We start from the raw sequence: 20,151 nt of genomic DNA on the forward strand, positions 1-20,151 counted from the left end.
CTCATAAAACAACAACAACAAAAGCTTCACTCTGACAACTCTTTCAGGTGAACATTGCTAATGCAGGCTATCCTTTGGGACCGAGACGAAGCCGTCAAGTGGCCCATCAGCGCTCGGCATGATCTAAACAAAAGCAGGATGAAATATACATGTGGAGATGAAGGTGAGCGCGCCCGGCGTGGCCTCCTTCTCCCCGCTCAGCCGCAGTCCCGGGTGCTTCTCCGGTGGCGCTTCGAAAAAGCAGCCAAGCAGTGACAGACTGCAGTATCACATCAGGCACACTTACCCTCATTACGCCAAGCCTGCGCTTTGCTTCCTGCTGTCATTTTCTTCTCCTGACAGATGAACCCGGTACAAAAAGCTCTATATAGTAGATGCGCTTCCAAGCAGATGCTTTGGTGCATTCGGCCCTGCTTTTATTGCTGGGTTACTATGGTCTAACAGCAGACAAGCAATATCTAAGCATTATCTCTTGATCTAAATTTAAGCATGACGTCTCAGAAATATGTATAACAAAGAGGCAGAATATATGAGAAGTCTGCCACAGCGTGTTCTTCTTTCAAAGCTGCGCGATGATTGACAGGAGGAATATTCAAACATCTGGTAAGAGTGCCTACAAAGGGTAGAATATATTAGATGCAGTTTTGCGTTTTATTTGATCCTCCAGACTGCATCTCCCTAAAAGAAGGACAGACCATATGAAGCACTTCTAGGATTGAGAACAACACAAACTTACGACTCCAGCATTCTTTACATGCGAATCCCTCTCCCGTCAGTCTGCAGTCGGACAGCCACGACTGTCCTGTACCCAGTGCGTGTGTGTACCCAGCCCGAATCTGTGCATGCGTGTGTGTGTGTGTCTCTGTGTTGTATGTGTGTGTGTGAGAGAGGGTGGAAAAAAATACATTAACTCAATGTGCTGAAGACTGCACACGCAGTGTAGGCCATAAATATTTTAGCAGGCCAGCACAAAGCACGGAGAACTTTAAACTCAACTCACTGCTGCCCATGCATCTTTAATGGCTTCTCCCCTCCTGTCCAGAGGCACAGGCGTTAGCTGCCAGGACGCGGCGTCTGAAAGCCAGCGGGCTGCCGCACGCACGCGCAAACTCGGATAAATAAATAAACACGCTCAAGTCCGGAAACTGAGGCATTCAACAGGAGGAGATTTGTGTTCCTTTGAAATCTGAAATCACTCTTGTTTACAAGCTATTGATTGCTGTCGTAACTTTTCACTCTGTCTCTCTTCCTCTCTTTTTGTTGTTGTTGTGAGTAGTTGGTGTAGGAATTGTTCAAGTCGTGACTGTTTACTCTTAGAAGTGTGATCTTTTTTTGTTTTTTTTCCAACCCATTGTTTTCAGATCACAGAACAGTAAGATGCCCGAAGTCAGTAGACTATTCCCCACACTGTGAAATATGTAAGTCCTGTCCAGCTGTATGTCAAGCTGTAAGGCACACAGCACACAGCCATCACTAAAGATGCGTCCATATTGTGAAGACAGTGTTTAATCTTCAACACCATGATCCGAGGGCTGAGGTGCCAAGATACACACCTGAGCCAGGTAGCCATCAGACACACAGGAACACATACCTGAGCCAGGTAGCCATCAGACACACAGGAACACATACCTGTGCCAGGTAGCCATCAGGCACACAGGAACACATGCAACGTTCTGACTCATTTCAAGACTCATTTCTCCTCCATTAAAACAGCCCATCTGCTAGACCACAGTGTGTTCACCTTGCTGCACTGGGCATGGGTCAGTTGTCATTTCTCGTTTATTTTTTACCAAATTTTTGATGGTTGCGTGATCATATCGCTGGAATTTGTTTTTCAATTTACACCTATACAGCAAAAGACAAATAGAGGACAATGGACTGAACATATGAAATAGAACTACAGACGGTGAACTCCATTTTTGCCAACATAGTTGGTGGTCCTTTCTTTCTGAAAAACAAAATCTGTTCACAGTTGCCTGGATGTCATCAAACAAATGAACAATAGTGTTTACCAAATGGCTTTGTTGTACAACATACCCAGTTATTAAAATGGCATCTAATTAGAAACAGTGAGCAGCCGTTTTACATAAGATTAATTGCGTTTTTGAGAGCACTTTCTCTTCATTATCATTCTGTCTCACAAATGGATTCACTGCAATGCTGATGCATATTCATTCCCAGGAAGCTGGAAATTGTTGGGATATTAGCCAAAGGTGCATCAAGGCTGCTGCTGCTGGTGTGTGTGTGTGTGTGTGTGTGTGTGTGTGTGTGTGTGTCTGTGTGTGTGTGTGTGTGTGTGTGTGTGTGTGTGTGTGTGTGTGTGTGTGTGTGTGTGTGTGTGTGTGCGCACAGCAGCTCAAGCAGGATTCTAGCAATTGTTAGCTTTTGTGCTGCAGGCTTCTCCCTCTGGAATTTACTGCTGTCAGATAGGGCCTAATGCTTTTATGTGTGGTTTTAGTCCGTTATTTATAATGGTTTTTGGAGTGACTCAGTATGTGTCCATTACAGTGTGTGTGCATGTGTGTGGGTATGGGTGTGTGTGTGTGTGGGCGTGTGTGTTTTGTGTATGCATTTGTGAGTGTGTGTGTGTGTGTGTGTGTGTGTGTGTGTGTGTTTCTGAATGTGCATACACACACAGAGACACACACACACAGACACACACACACACATGGATGGCTCTATAAGAACTGATCCAGGCTGATGAGTGGTAAGCCAGCTTCCCAGTCCTCTCCCCCATCATGAATAATTGACTCTCTGTGGTTTTTACTGATCCTTGATTTTATATTCTCTTATTGTAGCTGAGGAGCGTGATCTGCTGATCGCCTCTGTTCCACTTTCACAGACAGCTTCAGGGGCATCGTAGACAGAGTGCTGGGAACTGGGTGTGCCGCAACATCAGCTGCATGTCAGACGCAGCTTTCAAACTCAGCCAAACAACTTCCCTTCCTTTGGTTAAGTGCAGAAGTTTTGTGCTTTTTTTTATTGTTTTTTTCCTCCCGTTTTACCTGAGGCTTCAAAGCCAGACCCATTTTTTTGTCAGCCAAAAAGGAACCAGAGGAGGCTTTTTAAAGTCTATTCATGTTTTGAGATGCTCTTCTTTTGTTTGTGCATGCACGCTGCTAAGATTTTCTGACGGCCACACTGATCCTCCATGGCACGCAATTAGTGAGTCCTCTGATGTGGTGGCATATACAGTCTTTCAGGCACACAGTGCCCCTTCCCTCTCTCCTGATTCACAGAGCACAAGGGGGGGATCTGATGCAAAGTGCACAGCAACAGTCCTGGAGAGGAAGAGTTGTTGCTCATCTCAACAAAGAAAAAAATCTCAGTGAGAAAAATGTTAATCGAGGCACTGTGTCACAAGCAGATGGTGTTTGGTGTTTTAAGCCCCGAACGTCGTCTTCCAGGCAGCGCTGCATGAAAGGCAATAGGGTTAGGCAAGGGCTAAGGTTAGGGTTAGGTGCTTTGAAGTCGACGGTCGCAGCGCTGCCTTGAAGTCAACGGTGGGGGCTTAAAACACCATCGAGCCAAGCAGATCAGGGATCTTTGTGGAACTTTCCTCTAGCACCCCACTACCTCTCAGGGGAGACTGTGAGACAAGCACGCACAGAAAACTAATATTGTTTTTTAGATCACGATGATTTGCTCTCCGATACAGTCGCTACTATCTTGCGAGTGGTTTGGATCAATAACCGCGGTGGTGTAGGTATCCAATTCTGCCGCCAGGCGTAATGCGGGTCATGCGGTGTCATAGCCCATGCTTTGATGCTATCTGCCTATATTTGTTTTCTGCAGAGCGTAGGAGCATTCTGTATCGATTAAATATGCTAGTACACAATCACAAAAACATACCAAAGGCTATCTGTCACGGTATTATGGTTCATTGTGAGTCAGTGCTTTTTTTTGTCTTTATCTTTAATTAACAGATTGTTCATTCATCAGCACTTTGCAAGCGTCTAATTAAAGTTCATTTAAAAAAAAAAGAGTCTGGGCTAAAAGATGTGCCTAAATAATGAATTATCGAACCTTAGTGTTTGCAAACAGATTCAAATCTCCTCCTGCAGGGAATATTTCATTGCACAAATATGATAAAACTGACAAAGGATAAAATGAAAAATAATTACAGTAATTGCTATGTTAGCATTTACCTAACGATTGTCTGGCTCAGCTTGCCCACAGCCACAGAATCAACCTATCAGAAACTCTTCAAAACCACTTACCCGAATGTATAGTATATAGATTATGAAGGTGAATAGCATTGGCTGTGTTGGAATCAAAGAGCCGCGTAACAGGAACTGGTTGACCTACATGCAGAACCCATCAAAGATTCACAATAAAAGCCTCTGTGGATGACAACGAGTGCTGGTATGGGGAGTTATGGGAGACAGGACAGAAAGGACTCCATGTCCATCTGAAGAGTGCTTTTCTCTGCCTCGCTCTATTCTCTGGGAAAGGCTGGAGAGCTTCCTTAGAATAGCGCGGAAGGGAGAGTGGATGCATTTAGCCCTTCACCATGCTCCCACGGGTGCTTTTACGTAATAACCCCGCTTCTATTTCGGTTGGTTGCTCTGGGACCAAACGATGAAAGCGTTTTTTGTGGTGTTCTATGGCGTGAGGTCCGAGTAGTTCTCTGTATTGATCGTGTGCGAGTTTGGACTTATTGTAGCCTGCAGACGCAGACATGCAGCTCAGCAGACTAAAGCAGACCAGCCTCTCCAGCAGTGTCCAGTCTGTCTGAGCTCCCAACCTGAACAGTAGTGCCACTGGCTGATGGGTGCAATCCAGGCCACAGCTCCTTTTTACCAATAATTAGACAAAAGCCACGCGGCCAGGAAAGCTTTTATGACTAAATGGCCATTGTGCTCGGTCATCTTTGATGCTCCGTCTCCGTTGTTTAACTGTGGAAAAAGTGGGACAGCTCCCCTTGAACAAAGTCCAGCCCTGAGCGGAATGCCAGGGCTCTGGAATCACCAGAGAGAGAGAGAAGGTTGGGGGGAGCAGAGAGAGAGACAGAACGAGAGAGAAAGCCTGCATTTGCGGGAAGGAGATAGTGCTTTCTTGTGTTATCTGCCACTGGACGCACAGCTCTGAGCTATTTCCTCATTTCAGAGCCGCAACCTGCAGGTCAGCTGGCCTTTTTTTCCCCCGAAGAGCTCTTAGGAGAGCGCTTCACCCTCTCCCTCCCTCCACTCACAGGGGGCTTCCTCTCTCGTCCTTCATCTTCGCTTATTTTCCCTGCGCGCTGAACCATGGACCATCTCTAGCGCTCTGCCAGGGCATGTCTCTGTGTTGTTTTGCAGGCGGGGGAAGGCCTTGTTAAGTTCATAAAGGTGCCTGGGTAAACTTGGACCGAGTCTGGCCTTTCATCAGAACTACACACTGTAGAGGTTGAGTGCTGCTAAGAGTGTACAGATAGTCAATGTTGTGCGCAGACAGGTGTGCTTAGTATTACTGTAAGGGCATGGATGCACAACTGCACGAATGAGTGAGATGACAATGAGAAGTTGAATTAGTCCACTTACACTAATGCTACATTTGTCCTGACAGGTCCTATGGTACAAGGTACAATGTAATTAATTGATAAGCATTTATGTATGTATGTAGAGGCACATTGTTATGTGCACCTCAGGTTAGAAAGGTTAAATATGATAATACATTGTAATAACATAAACGTATCCAATTACTGTAATGTTAACAAGAATAAGAAGATCATAACAGAAGGGTATGATGTTCTTCAGTTAGGGACATTGTACAGTATAGCCAAAGGGCTCACTACAAATAAGATTGTGGATATCAGTGCACATGTGTGTATTCTTATGATATGTATGCATATCAATTTGTACTTGCATGGCTTTACAAACATGTATGCTCAAGCATACATTCATGATTATTGAGACTGCCTGTGCATATGCATATGTATGTTTGTGCGTGTGTGTTTGTGTGTGTGTGTGTGTGTGTGTGTGTGTGTGTGTGTGTGTGTGTGTGTGTGTGTGTGTGTGTGTGTGTGTGTGTGTGTGTGTGTGTGTGTGTGTGTGTGTGTGTAAGGACAGGTGTATCTTTGTGTGTGTTCCCACCAGAGCGCTAGCGCTCTTTCTAGTGAAAATGAGCCCCCTGTATCTCGGTGCTCCATCTCAGGCTCTGCTCTGCTGGTGCCGAGGCTGCGCGCTAATCTGGGTCAGAGTGCTAACTACTGAGAGAGGACCTGTGAGAGGGCCGCTCTCACATGAATGGCCGCTCTCGCCCCCTCCCGCCCTCGTTACGTGTGCGCATCTGATGGGATCCGTGGCCCCTCTCATGCTTCGTTTTGACCCTGAAGGTAGAGCTCCGGTCCACACTGTGCCGTACCGCTGGGCACTGGGTCCCGTCGTGACCCCTGCAACGTAACATACCGCGGCACTCTTGCCAGCCAGCCACAACGCCTGGAGAAGGAGGAGAGGGAAAGAGAGAATGCGCCGCGTGTTGGAGCGGATTAACCACGACAGCTGGTCTCTGTGCCTGCCTTTAATTGGGCACTTGGGTCCTATCAGTACTGTGTATCAGTACTGTGTGTGTGTGTGTGTGTGTGTGTGTGTGTGTGTGTGTGTGTGTGTGTGTGTGTGTGTGTGTGTGTGTGTGTGTGTGTGTGTGTGTGCATGTATGTGTGTGTGTGTGTGTGCAATACTGTTAAGATATGCATGCTAAATGAATTCATTAGTCTATATGCTTTCAGAGCAAGGTTACATTGTTCTCCCCTCTCTCTATCTCTGTTTGGTGTGTGTGCATTGAGAGTTGCTTTTTGTGTCCTCTCGTGTGGTCACGAGCACAGATGGACAGGAGGAGAAGTGCTAATTACCAGATTAGTTCTAGTCATTGTCATGTCTGTGTAATTTCACTGCAATTATAATCAGCACTGGCTCTATGTAAGGCTATTTTTCCCCCTGCCTCTTGGTTTTGTTGGCCACACCACTCACCATGACGTTTTAATATTTTATGATTTTGCAACTTTAAACTACAAGAAAGGCTTGATTACACAAGAAAACACATTAAGATTTGTGCCGGTAAGATGAAATATGAAGTGAAAGATTTGTTTGCCTTTATCAAAGCATTCTGGCCTGTTCACTTTTGTTTACGGAATAATTAATGAGGCAGTCAGTCAAGGATGCAGTGAAGGATGTGAGAGTCTGTGGGCCTCCTTCAGAAGATCCCTTCAGTCAAGGCTGCTCCCTAGCACTGAGGCTACAGCCTCCGCTTTGTGCAGTTGAGAGTCCCAACCAAACCCCCCCCCCACCACCACCACCACCCTCCCCCTTCACTCAGTGCACCTTGAAGTCTGACTTGTATCTAGCATCAATCCAATATGTCCCATTTTAGCTTCCACCTGAAGTGGAGGCCTCAGTACAGCTGGTGCCTACACAGTCTGGAGGGAGCCCAATTTTTTTAGTTTTTTTCTTCCCTCTCTCCCTCCCTCCCTCCCTCCCTCCCTCTCTTCCCTCTCTCCCTCCCTCCCTCTCTTCCTTCCCTTTTTGCCTTTGTTTTACTCCACTTCAAAATAAATCTGTGGTGGCGCAGCTCTCTTTGGGGTATCAGTGCAAATATGGTGGCGCTTTATGAGATGAAAATAGGTTTGATTTGTGGGGTGGGGGTGGGGGGGGGACCCTGTGGGGACCCTATTAGAGGTTGTGTGGAGGTGCTGCAGTGCGGAGCTTCAGGAGGGGGCCTCCGGGGCTGGGGGGGGGCTCAGCAGAACCTGGGCCTGGCTCGGATTAGTGTGTTGTGTGTGTCTGTGCGCGCGTGTGTGTGTGTGTTTGTGTGTGTGCATGTGTGTGTGGAGGGGGGGGGGGGGGGTTCAGGATGGAGATGAGAAATGTGGTGGGTTTGTGGAGTATCTATTGTGCCCACCTTCGAAAAACTTTATCGGGTTGCAGAATGTTTTGGCTATATCTCCCTGGAATACCCAGAGTCTTGGCCAAGGGTGTTGACAGATTATATCGCCTACCTCAAAGAAAAATCTTGATGTCTTTAGAACATTCTCTCTCTCTCTCTCTCTCTGTCTCTCGCACACACACACACATACACAAATACAAAGATTCACACACAGAGAGAGTAAGATAGAGAGTATGCCACCCCAATACTTTTTCAGTCAGCTGAAAGTTGCATGCACATCAATAAGGCTGCTGAAATATGAATGATAGTAGTATACATACAGCACAGATGTGCAGGCTGGGGAGGAAGCAGTGTGTGCTCAACCATGGCTATGCTGTTTGATGACTCTCTCTCTCTCTCTCTCTCTCTCTCCCTTTTGTTATCTGTTCCTTTCCTTTTGCCTCCAGGGCAAGGAGACAGGCAGGCATATCATGTATGCATGTTTTGGTTACAGATTTGTTTCTCTGTGTTTGGGTGGGTATACATATATAGGCCTAGTAAAGAGGTGTGTGTGTGTGTGTGTGAGTGTGTGTGTGTGTGTGTGTGTGTGTGTGTGTGAGAGAGAGAGAGAGAGAGAGAGAGAGAGAGAGAGAGAGAGTCTGGAGACTCTGCAACACCTCCCATGCGTCAGATTGTGACAATGAGTAGAACTGATAAAGCCAGGGCAGGAGACTGAGCGGATGCCATTTCAGCAGGTATCTCACATCCTGCCACAAAGGGACACAAACACGCACACACACATACACACACACACACACACACACACACACACACACACACACACACACACACACACACACACACACACACACAGAGACAGACAGATAGATAGACAGATAGGGGGAAGAGAGGTAGGTGCCCAAGAGGGGTAGTGAATGAAAGAGAGAGTGAAAGGTAGAGAAATACACAGCAGATGATCACCAGGATATACACTGTTTTGGGAGCTCATACGTAACACCTTATGAAACACACATGACTAAAATGAATGTCTCACTTCCTTAACTAATGGCCAACCAGCTCACCTAAATGTTTCGTAATTACATTTCTTAATTGCTGTTTCATTTGATCGTTTGAAGCTATTAATAATTAATGTGATTGTTAACTTGCTACCTCAGGCATATACAAATGATTAATCAATGCCTCGCTGGAGGAGGAGAGGCAGACATTTGGTGATAAATCACTCCCTTTTATTCTTTTTTTTTACTCAACTCCCTGTTGGGTTCTGAATGCCCACATTCACTAAATCCAGTGTTGTGGTGTGAACTGTCAACACTCCATAGAGGAGAATATCATATCTTGAGAGCGAGAGATAGAGAGAGAGAGAGAGAGAGAGAGAGAGAGAGAGAGAGAGATATCAAATGCATCACATTGGTACATGTGTCATTGGTCTGTGTCACATAAATTGTGTATTTAGGCAAATAACATTAGACCACAATGCTTTTGGTTTGTCGGTTTACTGACTTTTTTAAAATTACCGGCATTTTAATTTCTATTATGCAGAAAGGCTCTTAGTATACGGCTTGATTCAGCTGTTTTGTCTTATCAGTGCATGCCGGTGGTATTTTTCCATTTCTGCTTCGTTTGTTGGGAGGGGAAATCTATTGAAGTGGCTGAAGGTCTGTCACAAAGCGCCAGGCGAAGAGCTGGAATCTGGCGGCTTAATTGATTATTTGTGCAGAGTGGTGTATCAGCGAGGCGCAGCACACCCAGGGGAAATAATGTAAAGCAGATAACAAGATCAAATGTGGAGAGAGACTGGCTTTCTGCTGCCAGCTTTATTAATCTGTTTCTCTTGCCAATCAAAATGCCTTTTTTTTTCATCCAGGTTTCCACATTGCGTGAGGTGTACTGTTTGTCCCCCATTGTCCTTACCTCTGTGACCGTGGCTCGGCAAACTCAGCTTTCGTGAGGCACGTGCGCCATCAGATGGAATGCGGTCCTTTACCAGTTTTCAACAAGTTTGGCTGTGTGTAGCTGTCCTCCCAGAGGAAGACGAGGAGGTGGTGTGTGAGTGTGTGTGTGTGTGTGTGTGTGTGTGTGTGTGTGTGTGTGTGTGTGTGTATGTGTGTATGTGTGTGTGTGTGTGTGTGTTCACTGTGTTCGTTTCTCCTCCTGAGAGGCAGGTGGGGAGGCAAATCTATTCAGGGATGAGAGAGCCCCGGCAACCTGACAGCCGTTGTGTAAGCGCACATCCCCACGCGTTGCATTTGTCAAAACACATCAACACCTATGTGCCATGTTGGCGGTGTGTGTGAGGATGACGGTCAGTGTGTGTGAGCGCCGGCAGGCGTGGTGTGTGTGGGGTTCCGTGCGTGTGTCTGACTGTGTAAGTGTGATCGAATGTGTGAGTCAACGTCTTAAATTTAGCCCTTCAACCTCGTTTGGGTTGTGGGTGCATCACAAAACCCAACAGGCACGAGCACGTATTGAAAGATGGCCACAGCACTGTCAACGGTAACAATAGGAATGTGCCCAAGCTCGTTATTGTTGGAGCATCCATTATTGTATAATTGCTGTTGAGGGTTTTTCTTCCTTAAAGAGTGAGAATCCGCTTGTCAGCATTGCCCACCGATGCTTATGCAAGCGCTTCTCTCTAGTGCCACTCGCTCGTCATCAAAATTGCATGCCGGAGTCTGGCAGGCGTCTCCCTTAAAAACATCTCTCCCGCTATTTCCGAGTACCCGTAAACTGATTTGTCCCTGCCTCCCCCACCCCTCCCTACCCGAGCACCCCTCTCCCACCCCCCCCACACCCCTCATTCTGTTTTTGTTTTTCTGCCATCTTATTCCCTGGCTTTGCTGCACATCAGACATGACTGTAATTGCCTCTCTCTCGCTGGGGAGCCTTGTGTTTTCTACTACGGAGTTTGTTCTCCGTTTCATGTGTCCTCAGTGTGAGGCGCACGGGCAGCCAGGGGAAAATGACAGGCTCCGGATCAGTGGGAGCGTGGAAGGACTGAGCAACACGACGAGGGTGTCGGGGGAGAGGAGCAAGGGGTCATTAGCTGATGATTTATCTGAAAGCTTGGACCCATTATCCGTGGACTTGGAGAAGGGGTAAAAATGGCTCGGCTCTACCTCACATTATGAGCCACCATAATTTGACGGGTGAAAGGATATTTTCCTCCAATTTACTTCACTCAGATATATAAAAAAATGTAGCCCTTTTGGTTTGTTTGGTTGATGGTGGAAGAATACTGTTTTTACTGAAGGCCACAACTTTTTGTCTGACCATGAATGGTGTTGTGCTATGTAAATGGCAGCTGGGGTTGTCATAGTCCAATAAACCTCATCATTCAAACAGCAGAGACTCATAAACATGAGCCAAAAATCGTGTAGCTCTGGTGTTTTCCGACTCCAACTTCTACTGGCTCTACCTGCTCCCACTGCTTTGGCTGTGCGTCATGTATATGCATTTTCCACTTAATTCACTTCATGTTTATGCGACTGATGTGTGTGTTGAGCAGCATTTGGGGATGTAGATGATTAAATCACATACGCAGGAGAATGCAGAAGATTCTGCAGATGGACCAGCGAGTGCTGCAGCACTTCCCCACTATAAACAGCTTGCACCTGTCATCTAAGCATCCAGACCATGTATGAATGTGTCAGAACTTTTTTTTTTTTTATCTCATAGCCGTGGCAATGGTTTGGTTCCCTGTGCATTCTTTTGTCTTTTCTTTCTTCTGTCGGGCCCACTAAGTCTACAGCACATGGTGGGTGGTGGCAGATTTGTGGCGAGGTGTGGGTTTGTGCTCGGGTTATTTATGTAACTATTCTCTGAAGACGCCCTGCAGTGGTAGGATCTCTGGCACAGGCGAGGAGAACTGCAGATTGCATGCAGCTAATTGCAATCCCTCCTGCCGAACGCCACTCTGCTCAGGATAATTACCCATTGGGTTTTTAGGAAAATGTGTCAAACGCCTGCTCTTAAACTCCACCTCTAGACAGGAGGTCAAAACCAAGTAAAGGGTAAGGGGTCCAGAATAATGTAGTATTTAATATAATTTAGTATAATTTAGTACCATATTTTTTGTACAGTCGTTGGTTTGACTAGCTGTACCCCATCAGTGTACCCAATATGTGGATTTGGGTTTGGTCTTTTCAGTGAAAAGCTGATTGTACTCGCCCGTCTGCAAGGGATTACAATGAGGAAAGTAGGGTATGGTTTAGTCTATCTGAAAACAACATATGGTCCAGTTCGATGCTGAGATAAGACATACAGACAGACAGACAGACAGACAGACAGAAAGATAGATAGATAAATAGATAGATAGATGGGATAGATACTGTACTGTACTTGTATACAAGCTAATTATACTGTAGCCTAATACTTTAATGTCATATTTTTCTATTGATAAAATATGTTTATTGAGTTCAGTTCTTTTTTGTTTTGTATGAAGTGTGGTCACACCTTTTCTCTGAATGGTGAAATGCTGGCTATTTCAAGTCCTGGATTTGGTTGGCTGACTTTCCACAGTTGTGTTTGGCTGACGCCGTTAAACTCTGTGTTCTGGATCACTGGCTCTCTGTGGCCCCTGTGTCACGCCTGGCTAGAGGTCTTAGTGGCTCGTGCTTGAAGGGATGTTTAACGTGCAGGGTCCACTACGACTGAACGTTTTTTTTTAAAAAACACTCTGAGATGGTGAGGCTGGAGACGTGACGGCGTGCTGCTGTGAGACCGGGGTCCTGAGGTTGTGAGATGAGGGCTGGTGCTGCTGGGTGGAGGGGGTGAGCCGTGGCTCGTCACAGCCGTGGCTCTGGCAGGTGCAGGTGGGTGGGGGCGTGCGGCTCAGCGAGTCCAGAATGCGGCGCAGGGCTGCGCCACGCCAACTGCTAATCTGCATTATCGTGGAAGAAGGCCAAGCCCATGTGACAGTGGGCAAAAAAGCGTGAACTAGAAAATGTAAAAACCGTCCAGTTGTGTAATTGTACTTCTGTCGTGGGGATGGGGTGAGCGGGTTTTGTGTTATGGTGGATTTGGCGGCAAGAAGGACCTTGTTTCTTTCAACAGGGGAAAAAGGGAAAGTGCATTTTTCAACAAAAACGTCCCTGAAACAAACCCACACTGTTTTTTTCTTTAAACAATAGAATTAAACAAATAGCGTTTTCTTAATTACCACCTTCTATGCCACATTTGAATGTTTTCTCTGAACAATTAAACACCTGCATACCATTCAACTGCCACAAGTTAACTTGAATCGCAGCAGGCAGCAATTGTGTCATTTTGCCACTTCAGCTTGTAATTATAAAGCATCCACTATACGTCAGCATAATTATACAAAGTCTTTTAGTAGCACCAGATGTTTTGAAGACATGCAGACATGTTGAACACTGTTAAGCACTGGCTGTGCACAGAGAGCTATCGACTGGCCGGGTCTTCAGTGAAAGAGGCCTGTGGTCTTTATGATCGATAAGGCCCTGGTCATTAAATCTGCTGTTGAGGTATTTTGCATTCCATTAGATGTCTCCAGTGGTTTGCCCTGGTCCACAGAAAGGCCAAATGTGATAGTCACAGGAGAGGTTTTGAAGGCATCCTACCCTTGGATCTGCTTACAGTGTGTTTCAGCTTCAAGCTTTGTGTCCAACAAACTTGAAATCTAATTTATGTCAAAATAATGTCCTGCGATCCTTAATATGGGATAAATTCACATCTTCTAATGTAGTCCATATGCTCAATAGTCTATAGCTAATTTTTGTTTTTATCAAAACCAGTCATCATGAATGTTTCATTAGGCAGAGATTAAAATATTGACACACAAATGTAAACCACTGACACACCAATGAATATTCTGAGATTGACTAAGTAGATTTTTCTTCACCATATTCCACTTCACTCAATGAAATGGAAATGAAACTAACCTTCACTCATGCAAAATATTTTCAAATGGGGTATTAAACTTTTAGCATGAAATTACCTCTATTTGCTATTCACCAAAGCCACTAATGCGCTGTGTCCTCAGCACTGAGTGGATTATTAGCTTAGAGAAATATGACTGCCCCACTATTATTTGGTCACACACATCACAATCAAGTTTAATAGTGTGCCCCACATGTTTGGAAATCAAAAGGAAAATATGCATCTGAATCTGTAATGAATTCGTAGAAAGAGCTTTGTAAACCTTTTGTTAATGCTCGCAGACTGGCCTGATTGACAATAAAATTCTTCTTCTCATCTTCTAAAAAATAACTTCTGTAGTGCAAAATCCACTCAAGCACTGTTTAAAAATGTATGTATTGAAATGAATGTGAGAGGGCACAGTGTCCTGTGCAGGTGTTTGTGGAGAGCATTGCTGCACCATAGGTGGTGTCCAGTCCTGCAGGTGATGAATAATGTTGCCATTCTGCCTTGTGTCTCTGCAGGGTCCAGTGGGAAGTAAGGAGCCATGAGACTGGTGTGGAAGTCACTGGACAAAATGCGCTGCTTCAGGAAGCGCTCCACCATTCCCTTCCTGGTGGTCCTCATCACCTTCCTGCTCTTCATCAACCTCTACATGGAGGACGGCTATGTGCTGGTGAGGACTCTGCACTGCAGTGTTAAGTCTTGGAGATCTTAGAGAAGGACTCCATGTTCCCCCTCATTAAAGAGCTGGAGACCCAGCATTATTTGGACTCGAGCAGCAAGACTGTTATCAATAATTAAAGGGTGGCGTGTCCAGTATTGTTATACTGACCCATGTCAATCATAACAAGACTTTATGAATACTTCATAACCCTTTATAAATGTTTTATACTGAGTTATGGCATGTGATTCTATTCCAGTTGGCATTTTTTAAATCTGTAAATTGCTCCTCTAGCCGTTCTTTGTGTGCACTCAGACAACTCTGGTGTTTGCACACAATCCAGGCTCTGTAAATGGGAAACCTAGTGGCTCGAGCCAAGCCATACACACCTCCAACTAGTTGACATTTGGGAACACAGCTGAGAGGGGTGAGGTTTGATTAGCTGTTGAGCTGAAATACAAACAGCCTTACACTGGAATTACAGACCTAACCTTTAATGACATCAATATTAAATCATAATTTTGAGATATCTCTGGAAAGAAAGCAAATAGGAGAGCTTCATTCTTAAGGGATCACTGCAACATTATAGTAACAGTGGCAAATATTCTGACTGACCTTGATAAAAATGTAGTAGTGAATTCTCAGTCCCTAAATGCTTATATAAACACTGGGTGCAGGGTTATTTAATTATGATTATGGCTATGATTCTGATTAATATAATGGCACTGTTTATGGACCAATTTTTTTACTAGTGTTTTTCCTAATTTTAATGAAATGATTTGGTCACTGGTTTCATTGCCTGCTGTTTAAATGATTATACAAAGCCTACTCCTCTTGTAGACACCGACTGATAGAGAACAACCTAGATCCCTTCAGTTGTAATGCGTTTTAATAGGCTTAATTCCGGGTTTAGTTTAATTAATATCTTTGACTGCACACTTGTCTGCATAAGAAGTCTCTTGTCCTCTGCAGGAGGAAGATAAAAGACAGCTCAGAGAGACATCACTGCATCCTCTGAATTCTGAGCGATACGTTCACTCCTTCAAAGACCTCACCAACTTTTCAGGAACCATCAATGTCACCTATCGATATCTAGCTGGCACCCCCCTGCCAAGAAAAAGTGAGTGTGAATTGATTTGAAAATCAAAGACTCATTACTAATTATCTGAATGTTTAATTATTAATCATTTCAATCCATTTTGTAAGGATTTGTCTCTGGTGTTTTTACAGAGTACCTCACCATTGGGCTATCATCTGTGAGGAGAAAACGGGGCAATTACCTCATGGAGACCATTAAGTCCATATTTGACCAGTCCAGCTATGAGGAACTCAAAGAGATTGTGGTGGTGGTGCACCTGGCGGACTTTGACCTGACCTGGTGTGAGAGCCTGGTCCAGGAGATCTCCAGAAAGTTTGCCCACCACATCATCGCTGGCCGGCTCCTGGTCATCCACGCTCCGGAGGAGTACTACCCCTCGCTGGAGGGGCTGAAGAGGAACTACAACGACCCTGATGACAGGGTCCGCTTCCGCTCCAAGCAGAACGTCGACTACGCCTTCCTGCTCAACTTCTGCACCAACCTCTCCCATTTCTATATGATGCTGGAAGACGATGTCCGCTGCTCGCGCAACTTCCTGACCGCCCTGAAGAAGGTCATCACGTCCAGGGAAGGCTCCTACTGGGTCACCCTGGAGTTCTCGAAGCTGGGCTACATCGGGAAGCTGTACCACTCACGGGACCTGCCCCGGCTGGCCCACTTTCTGCTGATGTTCTACCAGGAGATGCCGTGCGATTGGCTCCTGATCCACTTTCGGGGCCTGCTGGCGCAAAAGGACGTGATCCGCTTCAAGCCCTCCTTGTTCCAACACATGGGCTACTACTCGTCCTACAAGGGGGCTGAGAACAAGTTGAAGGACGACGACTTTGAGGAGGACTCGCTCGATCTCCCGGACAACCCGCCGGCCACTCTGTACACGAACATCAATGTGTTTGAGAGCTATGACGCGTCCAAGGCCTACAGCAGTGTGGACGAATACTTCTGGGGCAAAGCGCCTTCGACAGGGGACTTCTACGTCATTGTGTTCCACAAGTCTATCAAAATCAGCAAAATCAAGATCATCACGGGGACGGACGACCGTCAGAATGATATTCTGCACCACGGGGCGCTGGAGGTGGGAGAGAAACTGGTGGGCACTAAGAAGGGCAGGCAGTGCAGCTCATACGTGACCTTGGGAGAGTTCAAAAACGGGAACATCGAGGTCCAGGACGTGGACCGCAAGATCTCATTTGACATCGAGTGTGTCCGTATTGTGGTGACAGCCAGTCAGAAAGAGTGGCTGATCATTAGAAGTATAAGCCTTTGGACTACACAGCCACCTAATCTGTGAGGACACCGACAAGCTGAAACTCGCTGGCACAAGTCATTTGCCTCTTATTTATTTATTTATTTATGCTGTTTTCATTTGATCTGTCTCTGACTTATTTATTTGTAGTTGTCTGTTTCTTTTTATTCAAGTGAGCTTTCAAAATAATGAACTCGACATTGTTTTGTAAATTGTTTTTCTTCTTCTTTTGAACCAGCCAGTTGTGTTGTGGGTCCTGAATGATGTAGTACTGGGAAGAACTGTACTGTCGCTTTGAACATTTGAACAGCTCCTCCTAGCTAATTCATTTTTTTTGTACATTTCTTTTTTACATCCTCAACATTTTTCTGAAGGTACTGTTCCTGTCAGCTAGCACAGGGTAAATATTGCCTTGAATATCCAGTGTGTCGTGGCATGAATTCAGTCAACAGACTTGGTTCCTGTTGTCCCCTCTCACGTGGTGCCAGAGAGGCTGTTTATTGAATCAGCCTTGAGTCACAGAGGTCACTTGAGAGCAGTGTTTTCTGAGTGCCATATGTTAGTTTGCTGGTGTGTTTGCTCAGACACAAATCTTGGAACACGGCATTTGCCCCCTCCCCCCCCCCCCCCAGCCCATCGCTCTCATCATACCAGGAAGTGTGATTCAGGCTTACAGTGACAAATGAGGTAGACCTGCTCTTCCTGCTTTTTTAACCCCAGTACAATTTTACAAGAGTAAATTGGATTGTGTTTGGTTCTGTTTCCCCAATATTGCACCAGCAACAGCACACAACACACACAATTTTAAATTGTTCCTCTTTCAGCCACCTCTAGAGGTTCTGTTTTAGTACCGTGGCCGTTGTGTTTGTGAGATTTATGAAAGAGAATGTGATAGGTGTTATTTATGAATAACAAAAAAAATAAGCATAGTTTTAAACAATAGACAAAAAACAAGACACATTTTTTTTTTCTGTCTATACACAGTATATCCTATTTACACCACAATCACAATTAATTAGGGTTGTTACATGCATGTGACACTAAAGTAAAATCAGAAAACCTGTTTCTTGGAGGACAAGTTTATTTAACTGACAATGCAATAACCATATCAATGTTTACATGAGATTTAGTTGATTGTAGAAATATACTGTGAAAATTGCACAAGCTACTGGAATTGACTTTTGGTTCTAGCCCATACCCCTGCCACCTCCTACCAGCACACATAGGGTGTAGAGTGGAACAGTATGTGGATGTCACTGCTGCCGTGGTTCATTTCTGTCTATATCATACAAACCTTTCCAGTATTAACTTCACATGGACATGGTTTGCAGAACCTTGAAAATAGGTTCAAGGTTGTGGTTGCATTCAGCTACATCTTGAGTCAGACTGTAGTGTTATAACATCCGCAATATTGATGTTCCCAACCTGAATTAGTCAGTAATCCATCTATAGGCTCAAATGGGCTAATACAGGCCTTTACTGATACTAAACATTTCCTCTTATATTGTACAGTACACAGTAGGCAGGATGGAACACATCAAATCCCTAATACTACTGAGTAGCATTACATTGAACGGCACCAAGCTGTGTATGTGCTGCAAGTGTTCAGTGCTAATCCAGTAATCCAAAAGCTGGTGCGCAGTACGCCACCAGCAGTTGATAGCACCTCGGGACAGCAGAGCCTTAGTGGTCACTCTGTTTGATGGGCTCATGAACTCGCTCACTCAGCCCGTTCAAATCCCATACACACACGCCACTTTTCTGCTGACCAGGACGATCACATGCCTCGCCGTGACCTGCGTTCGCCCTGTCCACATCCGACCCGCAGCGCGTGGGAGCTGAGCTCGTGGGAAGCCTGCTGGAGGCAGGACACTGTGGCGGGTGGGGTGGTGGGCATCATGTCATAGGTATTCTGCTGTCAGTGTGTCGACTGTTTGAAACACACACGTGGGATGAACAGACACATGTACACTCAGACAAGCCAAGTTCAAATGTTTCTGTAGTACTAAGGCAAAGTTTTAACTGTAAGAGTGAATAAGTATGGTACTGAGAATAATGTCATACGTTGGTTGCATTGTATTGTGATGTTCACTGTTTTCTGCACAAAGCACAGACTGTACAATATATATACCTTCATGTTGACATGATCCATTTAGATCATGTCAGCGTTAAGGTACCGTATGGTATGCAAGACTCAAGCGGTGACATGAAACTGATAAGGTGGGGTTTTACTGTCTTCAACAAGAGCTGTACGGCTATGATCATGTGACTGGATGCATGCACTTCAAGAAGAAACTTTAACAGTGTGTCAGAGGCCTCTTGTATTTAGGATCTATGGCTTGTTTATCAGTGTCTGCTTTTGAACTTTTCTGGCAATGTTCTGTATTTGGTTTGTAATTTGACATGGACCAGTACTACCTTACAACAGCCTACATCTCACTTACTATGTGCATAGCTGCCGAGCTGACCTGAGCGTGTGAAGGTATTGTACAGTGTAGTGTTGTGTCCATGTTCATTCCCTGGCCCCCCAAGCCCTCTGTTTGTCATATAGTACTGTATGTATATTGTAAAATGACATATATTTTTTATATCATTTCAAAATGTTTGTGTTGTATATGGTACATAAATACAGTGTTTGAGCAGAGAGGAATGCTAAATCTACACGTTTCTACCTTTACAATCTTGTGGTTGTCGGTCTTCTTTCCTCTTTCTCTTTCCTCAGTTTTCATAGAAATCATCAGATAATCATCTTGCTTGTCTGATTTTCCAGATGGCTCAACTTGAAAAACAGTCGGCTGCAATACGAGCTGGCATGTTATTTGGTATAAGGGCACTCATAACTGCGTGAGATGGGGATATGATACGTTTATCCACAGGTTTGCTGTCATTCTGATCTATGTTAAGACATGATTTTGTTTTGATATACAACTGCTTACGAGGAGGGAAATTCAGTGCACACAGTTTGAGGATCATGAGTGTGAGTGGAAAAGCATGTAAAGTGGTGTGATATTTGAAGTAGTTTTGGAACTCCTGGAGCTATTTCAAATGTCATTGACTCTTATCACGCTGGGACCCGAGGCAAGCACAGTTTCATGCATTATTCATGGCAATATTCATATGCTTTCAGCAGCATTAATGCATACATAATGAATTTATAGGACTTTTTCAAGAGATTTCGGATCCTCTGTTTGTTTGGACAGTCACAGAGTTATGCATCCGCCTCTTCAGAGCCCACTGAAAATCCGCAACAACAAAATGCATCTAATCCCAACGGTAAAAGGTTGAAAGTTGTTTGATGCAACTCGGGGCTATAATAATTGAAAACTGTCAGGACGCTTTTTAAAATGTGTGAAACCCCAGTCTGCCAACGGAGTGCAAACAAGATCCTTCACCGTGCGTTACTCC

At 45.0% G+C, this 20,151-nt stretch overlaps 1 protein-coding gene across 1 annotated transcript; it reads left to right on the forward strand.

Moving 5' to 3' along the window:
• The first annotated feature begins 14,287 nt into the window (after positions 1-14,287).
• mgat4c (mgat4 family member C) lies at positions 14,288-16,791 on the forward strand. Its single transcript, XM_076273132.1, has 3 exons — positions 14,288-14,416; positions 15,377-15,524; positions 15,635-16,791. The coding sequence occupies exons 1-3, from the start codon at positions 14,288-14,290 to the stop codon at positions 16,789-16,791; spliced, it is 1,434 nt and encodes a 477-aa protein (XP_076129247.1).
• The last annotated feature ends 3,360 nt before the right edge of the window (positions 16,792-20,151 follow it).

This window comes from Alosa pseudoharengus, unplaced genomic scaffold (genome assembly GCF_046254945.1).
Source record: "Alosa pseudoharengus isolate Yale_2024_CS ecotype anadromous, Long Island Sound unplaced genomic scaffold, YU_APseudo_1.1 YU_APseudo_1.1_scf_10, whole genome shotgun sequence".
Taxonomy (NCBI): Eukaryota; Metazoa; Chordata; class Actinopteri; order Clupeiformes; family Clupeidae; genus Alosa; species Alosa pseudoharengus.

Coding starts and splice junctions, on each gene's coding strand:
- mgat4c (XM_076273132.1), top strand. CDS start 14,288: ATGAGACTGGTGTGGAAGTCACTGGACAAAATGCGCTGCTTCAGGAAG. Junction 14,417..15,376: donor TGGAGGACGGCTATGTGCTG/GTGAGGACTCTG, acceptor TGTCCTCTGCAG/GAGGAAGATAAAAGACAGCT. Junction 15,525..15,634: donor CACCCCCCTGCCAAGAAAAA/GTGAGTGTGAAT, acceptor GTGTTTTTACAG/AGTACCTCACCATTGGGCTA.